The sequence below is a fragment of the Gadus chalcogrammus genome, chromosome 13 (genome assembly GCF_026213295.1).
Source record: "Gadus chalcogrammus isolate NIFS_2021 chromosome 13, NIFS_Gcha_1.0, whole genome shotgun sequence".
Taxonomy (NCBI): Eukaryota; Metazoa; Chordata; class Actinopteri; order Gadiformes; family Gadidae; genus Gadus; species Gadus chalcogrammus.
The window spans coordinates 18,892,665-18,906,955 of NC_079424.1; the positions used below are offsets into that span (position 1 = coordinate 18,892,665).

At 44.8% G+C, this 14,291-nt stretch overlaps 1 protein-coding gene across 1 annotated transcript in view; it reads left to right on the plus strand.

Moving 5' to 3' along the window:
- The window catches only part of atp2b2 (ATPase plasma membrane Ca2+ transporting 2), a 61,825-nt gene that overhangs the window by 10,482 nt on the left and 37,052 nt on the right, over positions 1 to 14,291 (plus strand). Inside the window, exon 2 of the mRNA XM_056606423.1 lies at positions 9,547 to 9,747. Coding sequence (XP_056462398.1) covers positions 9,547 to 9,747 — 201 coding nt within the window. The remainder of the gene's footprint in view (positions 1 to 9,546; positions 9,748 to 14,291) is intronic.

A 14,291-nucleotide genomic window follows, 5' to 3' on the forward strand; every position in this document is an offset into this window, starting at 1 on the left:
GGAGACTCCTTGTCTATTCAGTCCACATCCCATAATATCCATTGAAATAAAGACGCTTTAAATAGTGGTGTAATAGCTCTTGGGGGGGTGACATGTTTTAATGATAACGCAGGGATCTCCCCTCACAGGAATTCCATTTCATTCAGCACCTTCCCATTCAGAAAGTATCTACCTCTGTATCATCTCTTGTGCCCATGTAAAACAGGAGATTAGCATGGCATCACTCTCCCCAAAGGTGAACCTTTGGGATCTGATTGGATTAAGCAGAAGTACAAAATGATAACTACAAAAATGTTGCTTACCTTGTTTGTTGAATAGGTCTTGTTTGTTGAATAGGTCATACATTTAATCTAGATCTCACGTTGGTTCTTTTGGTGAGTGACTCTTCACCCGTGCGTATGGTGTACCTACACGCCCTTGTCCCTGCTGCTACACCCTAGGCTCTGTGGCAGTCTGGTGGGGACACAGGTGTGTGGCTTTAATCCGCCGGCTGAAATGAATTTAAACCATTTAATCAGTGCGTCAGCACTGTAGCAGCCCTGCTCTCGGTTCAATAGTTATTTGATGTACGACACATTTCAGTGTGGAGGTAACAGTGTACACATGCTGAATTGTTTGAATTATTTGATTGTGCAAATTATGTATATGGATAAATAGAAATGCATGAGTGAATAATGATTAATTTTAACTTGGCACACACCTGCAAGCACACGCCTGCATGTGAGCACTCAAGCAAGCACATACACACTCAGGCACACACACACACACGCACGCACGCACGCACGCACGCACGCACGCACGCACGCACGCACGCACGCACGCACGCACGCACGCACGTACGCACGCACGCACGCACACACACACACACACACACACACACACACACATAATAAATACCCAGTACATTGCCAATAATATCACTTAAGATACAAACAAGCAAAGAGAAGAAGGAAGCCGAAAGTAACACACAACAGAAACAGGTTATAGGCTGTGTTCACGCACACGTACGCACATGGTGTCCAACGGACAGTATACAGTTTACAGAATACATTCAGGGCAGTGGGGATTCAGGCTGCAGGGCCAGAGCAGCTGACTTTTGGATAAGCTGTGTTCCCATTACCTTGTTATACCCACTTTTAGTTAACCTAGTACAACACAGTGCATGGAGAAAGTGCATTGTATCCTAAAGGTAACATTATTATTAAGATGGTCATATCAACATAATTTTTAGATGCACAAACATGCGTGGACACATTGGAAGCCAAGGGGACGTAAAATAAGGGAGCACCCTGTATTTCAAATATTTAACAAAACTAACTCAGTTATATTAGGTTTTCCTGAGAGAGAGAGAGAGAGAGAGAGAGAGAGAGAGAGAGAGAGAGAGAGAGAGAGAGAGAGAGGTAGAGAGAGAGGTAGAGAGAGAGGGTGAGAGTGAGAGAGGACTTTAAGCCTTGTTTCCTTTCTCAACTTGATTTGTTGTCTCTTACCCCTCTGCTAGACTAAGCAAGAAAGCATCTTGTTGCAGGGGTTAAGAAGGGCTTTGATATTTCAATGTTTACGAGGCCAAAGGAAACCAAAGCCCTGTCCATATCTATCTCTATCAATGGGGTGGGCATTTATCCAGCAAGAATAGAATAGGTTGCAATGTGCTCTCCTTTTATGGCCATCCGTCCCCCAAAATACTGCCAATGGGATTTCTCTTTTAGTGAATAGCAGGCGCGTGCCGTCCATATGGGCAGATGGGGCAGCGAACTACTTGCAAAAGCATGCTCCCAAAAAGTGTTCCTCAGCAAATCATTGATCCAAGTCTATTTTTAATAATGTGATTGTCACATTAACTGTCAATAGTTTCTGTAGGCTTTCCGACTATTTTTGGTCTGTTGACATAAAATTGATGACGATGTTGGAGGCGATTCTAGTTGAGTTTAACGCGTCATGCAATTTTGGGGCGGGGCAGCTCAGTGACCGCGTTCTTCCGTATTCTTATCGCATAACCCTGCAGGCTGCAATATGAATTGTAATCCACGTGAAATGGTGAATGGTCGTAAAGTAGTCTGCCCCATGGTCATTTTGCTGTTGTCGTTTTAACTCAAATTATTCTGCCAGTATCTTTCGTCATTTCTATATCAGATGCAGATATGGCGAGTGGTGTTTCTGCTCAGTAGTTTCTGCTCCACTGAAATTACGGGTCACTGCACGCTACTGCTGAAGAGTGCTAGTCCTTCAGTGCAAATTCATCAAAACTATCAAATTGGTTACTACCAAAACTAACCAACGACCCCCCCCCCCCCCTCATACTTTGCAACGATGAGCACAGCATCTGAACACAGTGAGCTTATTCTGAGGAAAGGAGAGAGGAGGCTTTGGAAGCAGAAATCTCCTGGTTGACTGCACTTCTGAAGGTTATTTGATTCTGTTTGCGTTGACCGCCGATCACCACCCCTGTCAAAGCATTAAAAAAAATAAGGCAAAGCCCTAGCGATTGCATATTGCAGGGGGGAAGCTGCACACGTGTCAAATGTGTTAACATTAACACTTCACGATTGGTCACACATACATCTGAACATTTTTTGAGGATTGTGTCCTGAACATATCCGACATGTTGCTCTTGTTGCTCCCAACGCGGCACTGATGCGCCAGAGACGCGGTCGGTGAAGCAGGTCAAAAAGCAATGCGACGCTACGCTTTCATGGTCTGTGTAGCTCCAGGGTTCGTGCACTGCTTGTGACAGGAACCAAGAGCCGCTCTCTAACTCTCCTCCACCTGCTGACCCCTCCACCCTTCCGGCCCACAGCTTGGAGAAGGAAGTGACGTCTGAAATTGTTTGCGCCAGAAGGGAAGACGTGATCAGGGTAAAACCGCATGCCTAATGGTGCCACGCAACCACCGCAATTCCTTCATCCAGTGGCGTCCGGCCCATGAGCATAGACTGGAACACATCCCGTTGGGCCTGCAACCTTTTTGCCGGCCCCTTTCTGTCTCTTTACCGGCCCTCTCTGTGTGCCATGTGTCATTCGAGGAGCGCTTGAGATTGTGCTGCCCTAAAATCGTGACTGTCTTATGTATAAATCTGGATATGGTCTTCCCCCCTCCCTTATAGACGACATTTCGAAGTTTAAAGATAATTTTATTTCCTTTCTTTTTTCACGTTATTTTCTGCCACAGAGAGGAGGTGTGAGATACACAATGGAACTCTTAAACTCCAATCATGGGTCGTTCACGGCTGAGGTCTAGTTTATCACGGATAAATCCGTCGTGGGCTTTAATGCACTACCGTGCCATCGTCATGTAGCAGTAAGCGTAAGAACGTCAAGCAGAACTTCTGAGACAGCTGCTGCCTGCTAAAAGATGTCCCCACTTGCTGAATAAAAGCAACACACACGCATGCACACACACACAGTGATTCACGGCCGCTTACTTGGTATGCAATCGCTACATTTATATACAGCACACGTCGTGTATGTGTGTTTGTGTGTGTGTGTGTGTGTGATTCCTTCCCCGTCACGACAGCGTGATGTGATGGCGTGGACCATGACCACCCCAACAGTCCACGTTCTGTTGAGCCCACACGCTGTGGGCCTCCGCATCTGCCGTGGCCTGGCTCTCGTTCCCTGGTGACAGTGTGAGAACGCCATTGCTCGATTGCCCATGGGAAAAAATGCAAAAGGAATGTGTACGTGTGAGTGGGTGTGTATTTATGACTCACCTATAGTTGTGTGTGTGTGTGTGTGTGTGTGTGTGTGTGTGTGTGTGTGTGTGTGTGTGTGTGTGTGTGTGTGTGTGTGTGTGTGTGTGTGTGTGTGTGTGTGTGTGTGTGTGTGTGTGTGTGTCTGTGTGTGTGTGTGCATGTGAGTTTGTTTGACTGTGTGTCTGTGTGTGTTTGAGTCTTTGCGCCTAAGGGTGCTTTTTTGTCGGTGTGTCACCCATGGAAATATTTTGGGCTCAGTCGTAGCAAACAGTTGTGGTTCGCCTTTGACTGTTTGTGTGGTCCAAGTATTTAAAACATGACTCCTGAAATAGGAATGTGTGTCTGTGTGTGTGTGTGTGTGTGTGTGTGTGTGTGTGTGTGTGTGTGTGTGTGTGTGTGTGTGTGTGTGTGTGTGTGTGTGTGTGTGTGTGTGTGTGTGTGTGTGTCCTATAGATGTGTGTTTCCCTGTGATGGTGCTCTTTGTTCCTCAGATGTATCCTACATAATGTTGTGTTTGCTCGACAGAGAGCAGGATGAAGCCTCCAGCTTGAGATCAATATCTTTAAACTTGTATTTCATGTGTGGCAAATGAAATGAAATGCGCTCTCTGGCTTTGACTCCACCTTTGCTTTGAACCTCGTCAACCCCAATTTGTAATAGAAAAAAAGAAAAGGGTTTTACTTTTTTTTTTTTTTATATGAAAAAAACAACAACCAAGTAAATAATATAATAATCTATAGAATATAATAATGTCAGTACAGCAGTGGTTCCCATCCTTATAGGGACCTTGACCCCATTTCTAGATGTGAACAATTTTGAGAATAGATCTTATTGCTCTTCTACACACTAAATGATTAGTAGTACTCTGCGCGTGGTTATATATTATGAGGTAGTCCATTTGTACTATGAGATCTGTACAAAATAATAGAAAAATGGTTTGCTAAAATGGATCATCAAATTTTTTCAACGTATGTAAGCAATCTCCTGCGACTCCATATCCGCAGACCCCAAGTGGTGCTGACCCCAAGGTTGGGAACCACTGGATTACACGCAAGCTAAAACAACAATATTCATCTAATCCATGAGGTCAAATATGTTCAGATGAATCTAGCTTGTGGCAGAGCTATCAGTAGGGAACGTCTCATCTCTCTACATTCTTCTCAAAGCCTTTCCTTCGAAAGGCATTCATTATGTTTGTCTCCTATTATATTCATGACCCCCTTGTTCTCGCTCTTTTCTGCACCATTTTGTCATTATACCCCAACATATTCTGACACGGATGTTATTCATAGCATCCTTGTGAGATAAGCAGCGCCTTGGATAATTGCTGCCATTTTATATTCCGTTCCGAGAGACAAAACCTTCCATTTGTGTCATAAAATGGTGTCATTATTGTTAAGGTCGATCCCAAGGGCACCGTGACATATTTCACAGGCCCTCCATCTTTTCAATCAGAGCACCATAATCATCCACTTTTTTAGCTGTCTGCTGGCTGATTATTCATCATTTTACCCTGACCACGACCAGCCTCCGTCCCTCTCTTTTATAGTTCGCTGTCTTTGTTTGTGTCTTCAGTTGAGCCCGGACCTCGTCTTTGTTGCTCTCTGTGTGTACTGCTGGGAGAAGAGGCTGGCTGACTGCACGTCCCCCACATTGATTTTTAGCCGAAAAATCACACATCAATACTTTATTGTTGTTTGGCATCATCGCGGTAGCCCACGGTTTCCATGGCGACTTGTTTGAGATGTGATGTTGCTCAGCTCTGTGAAGGAGGAGGTGGGAGGAAAGATGTTGAATTGGAAATCTGGTGACAGTCTGGCGCATGTGCACACAGACAGACAAACAGACAGGCAGGCAAACAGGCAGGCAAACAGACGAACAGGCAGACGGAGAAATAAACAGAGCATGCACGCATACAGGATTTTGTATGAAAGTTGAAGTGTCAAATACCTATGAGGCTCTACAAGCATGAATATTTCAAGTCATAATGTGTTCACGACACGTGTTGACTTTATATAATGCAGTTCCATGTATGGTTCAATATAATTGGGCTATTGAGAATAATGCACTTCAGAGTGTACACTGTTGAGTGAAATACCATAAACAGATTGGATTTGAGTGTGCACTTTCTACTGCTAATCATCCATTTTCTACCAAGGACATTTGAAGGTCACCACTATGGATTTAGCTTATTTGCTATTTTCTCTTCAGTGCACGACACACATGCAACCACACGCACACACACACACACACACACACACACACACACACACACACACACACACACACACACACACACACACACACACACACACACACACACACACACACACACACACACACACACACACACACACAAATGCACGGACACACATTCCTCAAGTCTTGGGTCTTTCCATTCAACGAGTTGGATGCATAGCGTTTCCATGGTGATCTATTTTTAGCGACGTTGCAAAAAAGGGCCAACTGTTAGAGTAAGCCATCCTGTTTCCACTGACTGACTGAAGAGTCTTATTCCCCCTCCCTGCAGGATGAATGCTACATGCTTTTAAAATGCCCGCTCCTGTCTCTTTCACCACGTCTGCATATTAACTGTCCCTCCGCCACTTGTCACCACCCACTTTGATTCCTCCTCATATTACAAGCCGAGAATATTAGCCTAGGCTTATAGAGGAATTATAGAGGAGAAATGGGAAAAGAGAGGAGGGGTAAGGAGGGACCAGATTGAGGAGTAATGAGGAGGAAAGTCTCATCAAAGAGACTTTTTTTTCTCTCCACATGTTTGCGTCACTGCTAGCTACGAACGTTTATACTGCTGGCTCAGTGTCCTTTATGTCCTCTAGCACAGCACCAGAGCAAACATACAAACCTTTACTGGTCAGTCTACCTTTACTGGTTGACTGACAGATTTCGGTACAAATCACCAACTGGCACTAATTGACTAAATGCTGTAACAGTAAACCGATGCACTAGGTCCTTCACTGCTGCTATTAGGCTTTTAAACACAGACAGAAGTCATTTTGAACCCTTAAATTTGGTTATTTATATGAACCATAACCAGGGTTTTATTTGATTTACTGCTGCTCGTTGTCTCCTTGTACTGACCTATGCACATTGATCTGTGGCTTCTGACAAATGACTTGCCTTGTCTGAAGTAATTTTACGTCGTGTGTATAGGGTAAGCTACAACCTATAGGCCTTCTTGGGAGATATACAAATCTGAATCTGAATTTGAAAAGGTAAACCCTACACTCCTATTAAATCAATCAGCCTTTCGTGTAAAATTGCAAAAAAATAAAAAGAATTGCTTAACAATACAATGAATATAAAGTAAAATGGATTCAGAGACTGCTGAGCTAAACAGGTATGGTATTAAGAGTCTGATGTCATATACAATATGCATATAATATTCATCAGACTATGAAGTATTCTCTCCTCATTAAATTATTCTTCCTTTGGTCGACCTGTTTTGGTCTAACATGACCAATACAGCCAAATGGCGCCAACTCCAACATAGCAAAAGCCTTCTGCATGGAATACTAAGCGGTCATGACTCATCCCTGGACTCAGCTGACCAGTGAGCTCTCCCCTGTCTCCCTAGGGATCTCCCCAGGAGTAACCGTATGTTTGGGAGGGAGCCCAATATTTTAGTCACCGGAGCCCAATATATAAGTCACCAGCAAGCAGCCGTCAATGCTCCCGAATTGGCCATATATACTACCGCCGGAGCAGGGTAAAATGTACGCATTTAACCACTGAAGGGGGCTTGATTGCAAGGGACGCTCACACACAAACTCCGAGCCATTTATAGAGGACTGGCTGCACGACTTTTTAACAAGGTTAAAATAAAGTGCCATCTCGAAGTTTAGCCTGTAATAAAAAACTGCTGAGGACGGCGATATTCTACTTTTAACGCCTCACCATTGGGGCCCCTGTGAAAGAAGAACACATTTGCATCCTATTACAAGCTAGCCGTGCCTCAAGACAGGGCCAAATAGAAATAGAGTGGAGGGGATTAGTGTATATGAATTCATTTATATTCACCCCCCCTTCCTCCCATCTCCTCTCTGGATGTCACACAGATTAATGATCCATGAATCCAATGAATTGTTGTGAATGCAGGCAGTGAAGATGTGGCTGGGAGGTGATCGGTACTGGTGCGGCCTAGAGTTATGGTGCCTTGCTGCAGTTGTATATTCATGTCCTTGGCAGAGATGGAGCGAGAAGCCATCCAGACAGACACTGTAACCAATCGTAGCATTGAGCCATTTATTGCATCAACTGCATTTCACCTTATCAAACTTGAATTCTGCAACACACACACACACACACACACACACACACACACACACACACACACACACACACACACACACACACACACACACTCACACACACACACACACACACACACACAAACACAAACACATTCAAACTAACTTATCGAAACATACATTTCTAAAAGTAGTGGACTCTTTTCTGGTACCTGGCACCGCACTTTCTCAGTAGGTGACTCAAGCATTGGCGTGTGTTTAAGCCTGTGTGCGCACTGTGCTGCTCATCACTTTATGGGGTTCCCCATTTGTTTAACCCAATGCCTTTCTACAGAAGTCTTGGTACGCACAATGGCATGGTATCATGTGCACACTGTGTGTGTGTGTGTGTGTGTGTGTGTGTGTGTGTGTGTGTGTGTGTGTGTGTGTGTGTGTGTGTGTGTGTGTGTGTGTGTGTGTGTGTGTGTGTGTGTGTGTGTGTGTGTGTGTGTGTGTGTGTGTGTGTGTGTGTGTGCATGCGAAGCAGTGGCCCGGGAAGATCAATGGAATAGCGTGCTAGATTCTCTCATGGAGACAATTAAGGAGAATGGCTAATGAGCATATTTATAGTGCCATCTATTTGCAACCAGGGCATTCTCCTACGTAGGACGCCAGGAACTGTTCTCCTTTTATACTCACCCTGGTTTAGACTCACTGCTCCTGTCATTATCTCCCTCGTTTTGTGACTCTTTATCTCCCTCTGTCTCTCTCTTTCTCTCAGACTCTTGCTTATTGTGTCCTGCTAGTATCTGTGTGTGTTTATGTGTGTTTGTGTGTGTGTGTGTGTGTGTGTGTGTGTGTGTGTGTGTGTGTGTGTGTGTGTGTGTGTGTGTGTGTGTGTGTGTGTGTGTGTGTGTGTGTGTGTGTGTGTGTGTGTGTGTGTGTGTGTGTGTGTGCGCGATGCGTGCATATGGGTGTGCATGTGAGTGGCAGTCTAAATGTAATTTCAACTAATTTATGAAAACCAACAAGCTATTTGCTGTTTCTCTGTGTGTGTTTGTGTGTGTGTGTGTGTGTGTGTTTGCATATTTGTGCACTTGTGAACACAGGCTCAATTTGCGGAAACCATCCATTTATTGACTACTCATGTCCATCTCATTGAAAGGGGGACATAAATCGAAGCTGTGAAAGTGTCCTAAACCACGCTGCTTTACTTCAACTCAATTGTACTCAAATACAGTGCTGTGAGACTTTAGTCGATAGCAGCCAGTGCACACTGTGGCAGTGGTCCTTGGGCGTTGCCGCGGCTCATAAAGCCAGACGGTGTAACAGGGTCAAATGGCCTGATCAATGTTTTCAGCTCTTTCATCTGGAATTCAAAATAAATGTATTTGATAAAAAAATTTTTTTTTATTATTCAATAGTGGCCCAGCGCCCCCCATTAGTGTATCGGAGAGACTACTTCAGATCAATGGATAACCATCGACCCATGACGTGGACATGACGGATGACCTGACACACCCCTTACTTGATCCCTCTCTCTCTCTCTCTCCCTCTCTCTCCCTCTCTCTCTCCCTCCCCCCCCCCCCCCCGTCTCGGTCCCAGGTCTGACCAGTTCCCAGGCCGACCTGGACAAGAGGAGAGAAGTGTACGGCGAGAACACGATACCTCCGAAGAAGCCAAAGACCTTCCTGGAGCTGGTGTGGGAGGCCCTCCAGGACGTCACCCTCATCATCCTGGAGGTGGCCGCCGTTGTCTCCCTGGGCCTGTCCTTCTACCGGCCGCCCGGAGACACCTCCGTAGACTGTGAGTCATGACCAACCCTTCAGAGCGTTCATCCACATTAACATTTAGGGTATTTTGTAGACGCTTTTATCCAAAGCGACGTACAACCATTCAGGGTTAGGCGTCTTCCTCAGGGACACCTCGACCCTCGAGGAGGAGCCGGGGATTGAACTAGCAGCCTTCCAGTGACCAGTCAACCCGCTGTACGACCTGAGCTACCGCCACCTCCGCGTTCACTCTGTCCAAAATGCATGCTGCTCGCCTAAAAGGGTTTGGCCAGGTTTTTCCTCCAAGACCCCGGGTTAGCTGTTGACGTGGTCTATGTCGAGGTGTAATTCAGCCATGATTTTGTTTCAACTCACACCGTGTCTCGGTGTACGGGCGTTGTGAAATTGGGTAACTAGGCGATTAATGACATCCTTTCTATTCCGAAACAAGTGTTTAGCAGATCCCATAGCTGTATCATGTTCTACCTGCCACTGTCCATTCTCACGGATGGAAAGACTCTAAGAATTAGAACCGCTGAGAATTTGGAACGTTGGAATCTTTGCGACTTCGCCTCACCGGTTGCGATGGAATGAGTTGGTTAAAAAGAAAGAGGCATTTCTTTGGTCGATCTATGTACATTCATACAACCAGTAAATTAGCACTTCTATTTGAATGAGTAGGGATGCTTAGGCTGCGTTCCAATCAGTTTAAAAACACACCCACCTACACTTACCCTTGCAAATGATGTTGCTATGCACTCAGAATTAATAATCATCACACTGCCTAATGGCAGCCACCGTCATTGCTCAGAATTCCAACTGCCCACATCAGTCTCTAAGTCTGTGAGCATGAGCAGTGGCCTGTATACACAGAATCAAAACTGGATCTGTTTATCTGCTGGCACTATTGGAGAATAACTAGCCAGGGTAGTTTGGATGTGCTTTCTTGTGTTGGACAAAACAAAGATACATTTATGGGATATACTAAACTCTCGTATGGAATAGGAGGGATGTAAATTAATCGCCATACCCTCTCTGGTTGAACAACCACTGCTGGGTGATGGAAAACACATCTCTTAAAGCAGGAATGTCGGGACAGGCATCCAGTTCATAATATTCATAATACTGAATATTCAGAATATTTTGCCAGTGGGCCATACGCTCAATTAACATTGTGTTATCTCATTCAACGATAGATGGTGACTGAACAGACAGTTATTTACATGGAAGTCTTTGAAGTGATGTTTAAGGTTGCAACATTAAAGCAATTGTAGTTTATTTTGCAGGGACATAAAATTGGTGCATGTCTATGCAGCACAGCATGCCTTGATCAAGGCAAGGGGTCAGGTACTCTTACCGCGGGGAGCAAGCGCTGTGTGTGTGTGTGTGTGTGTGTGTGTGTGTGTGTGTGTGTGTGTGTGTGTGTGTGTGTGTGTGTGTTTCTGTATATGTCTCTCTCTTTGTGTGTATTTATGAGTGTATGTATGTGTGTGTGTGTGTGTGTGTGTGTGTGTGTGTGTATGCTAGGTATGCATGTTTGAGTTTGTGTGTTTCTTGTCTTTATATGTATGTATGTATGTATGCATGTGTGTGTGTGTGTGTGTGTGTGTGTGTGTGTGTGTGTACGTGTACGTGTGCGTGTGCGTGTGCCTGTGTCTGTGTCTGTGTCTGTGTCTGTGTCTGTGTGTGTGTGTGTGTGCGTGTGCGTGTGCGTGTGCGTGTGCGTGTGCGTGTGCGTGTGCGTGTGCGTGTGCGTGTGTGTGTGTGTGTGTGTGTGTGTACGTGTGTAGGGATGGTCTTGTGTCTGTATATGCATGAGTGTGTGCCTGTGCTTGCGTGTGTGAAATGTAATGCGCGTGCACGATGGCTGGCGCTGGGCACTGTGGAGGTTAATGAAGGGTTGACTAAAGAAATAACCTTGAGCTACCATACATCAGCCCCGCGAGGCGTGAAGCAGGAAATGAGGACGGTGGCCATAATGAGCTGCTGAGTCAGCCGGATCAATCAGGACTCGCGGCACTATCACAAAAATGGATTTCAATTACTCTGCCAAGGGGACCAATCATCCTCACGAGATATAATCTGTAGAGCTGTACATCTCACACAGAACAGGGGCGCCTGCATCCCACTTCAGCCCAGTTCAGACCTTTAAAGAGCCAACAAGGTATACGTATACGTGTGTTTGTAAACAATCATAGTTTATCAATAGTTCATCCGATATACGGATGGCCATGTTTCTAATGCTGGTTGATCAATTGGTTGAGATATCAGCCATTAGGCAGTGGAAGAACAATCTAAACATTATATCCTCTATCTGATTCTTATGCTCGATAAATCACTAAACGCTTTGGATCCAGATTTTGCTCAACGATCAAGTGCTATTTAACCACATACATTGTCACTCAACACTCCCTTGTTATTAAGCAGTCACTCAAGATGCTCGTAGGTGTTTTTATGTTATCATTTGCTCAGCAAAGCCAACATGAAGTGGGCAGTAATGCTAAAAGAATCATTTGACGAAAGGTCTGTGTTGAAGATATGCCTGTATGCCAGTTTCTGCTCACACGGAGTACATGTGAATTATTATATTCTGCAAATTCACTCGAGTGGATCTGTGGGTAACAGTGACGGGTGAAAAGCGTGTGGGCAGGGTGTTATCTTGGCTCATTTACATGTATTCAAATATTAAATCCCTTAATTGCTTGGATATCAAACAAAGGATGTGCAAAAACGTGCACCCCAGGGCTTTCAACACCATTCTGCCGTTGCCCTGCAGTTCCAGCACTTTGGTTTCACAATCAAACGCTAGCACGGGGGATGACACATGAACATGAGTTTAAAATACATGTTAACCCAACCTGCGTACAACAGATGGGACATCTTTCTGTCTTCAAAAAGTTGTTAGTAGTTTGTGCTTCAATGTGTGCCGAAAAACAAACAGCAGCAAAATATTAATCAGGCTGAACAACGGTTTGCAGGCATTCGGTTTAATTTACGCAGTGTGACCGGCTGTATTGAGTTGGTCGGGACGCCTATTCGTGTTTAATTATTAGATTAAAATTGTCTGGTTTAGAGCCCCTCTGTTTTAAAAACCCTCCATTGTATAACACTTGGCAAGGGTTTTCACTGCAACAGCTGTTGATAAATAGAGGCACTGGTATTGGGTACATAACTTCTCCAATATCAGACGTTTAAATCGAGCCGGTCTGGGCTGCAACAGTAGACACAAAGTTAGTGAAAGTGAATCCAATAGACGGTGGTGTGTGGGCATATGGTACTGATGAATGACCTCTGAATCTGTTGGCCTTTCAGCACCAAGGACAGCTACGATAATCTTAGCGCGTACATATTTGTGAATGTTTGTGTCAGTGTGTGCTTATCTGAGTTTATTTACAGTGTCTGTGTGTTTATTTGTGCATGTTTTTATCATTTGTAGGGTATTTGTGTGTGTTTGAGAGAGAGTGCATCCGCATCTCTAAACCTGTTCAATGGTGGAACTCATCCAAACATTTAGTCGGATCACAATTAAGGGGCCAGTGTTTTTCCTCTAATGATGAAACCTTAATAGCTCTCTAAATAGACACACTCAGTGCTTTAATCCCTGTGACCATCCCCATCAGCTTTACTAGTTGTTAATTCTTTCCAATGAAGCCTGTTTCTTAGTATGCATTTGGTTAGCAGAAGCCAGCCCCATGCAGCCCCACTGTTGCCCTTCCTCCAGCCTTAGCAGAATCAAAGAGCTTAACACACCAACGCTGCTAAAGCTGTCCCTATAGCCAGGATAATACACATGTATATATATATATATGGGCTCCCAGTATGGCCAGCCATTGTTAGGCAGTCCAGGGGTTCTCTAGTCCCCTGGCGGCCTCAGCCAGACGGTTAGACATGGAGGTCTGAAGCACCGTGGCTTCCTGAATAACACATGTATCAGGGTTAAGGGGAGCGGGAATGACACTCGATGTGTTTCCAATTATCCTTCCATTTGTCAATGCCAGACCGGTAGACCCCTGGCCATTCATTTGCTAAAAGAAGGAAATAAATGTACAGGGATGGGGAAGTGCAGGGTGTGTGTGTGTGTGTGTGTGTGTGTGGGGGGGGGGGGCTTGGAGGACATTTTGAGAAGGTCACTGCATTGTGAAAGGCTTCCGTCTCCTATGTGTCAGGGGGGGGGGGGGGGCATGATTTAGGGGCCGAAATGTAATGAAAGAGAAAATGTGATTGATGCCAAAAATTGACATTTGTGGCCGAAAATAATCCTACCAAATCGTATATTGTACAAACATAACTTCACTAAGATACATAGCAAATGTATTTTATTGCTTGTGTGTTTCTTTGCACCAAGACAAATTCCTTCTGTGTTTAGATATGCGTCTCATAAACCAACGGCGTACCTGGTAACCATCTGTGAAATGGAAGTGTCTGGATATTGAACATTTTGAAAAAAGAATTACAATAAAACAGGTCCTGACACCAGAAACCATCGGTAGAAAGGAGAAAGAATTAAACCAGGTCTAGCAGGAGATGCTCGCTGTTCCTCTGTACCCGCGGCCCTCAGTGCTAAGCCTTCCCCTGTCC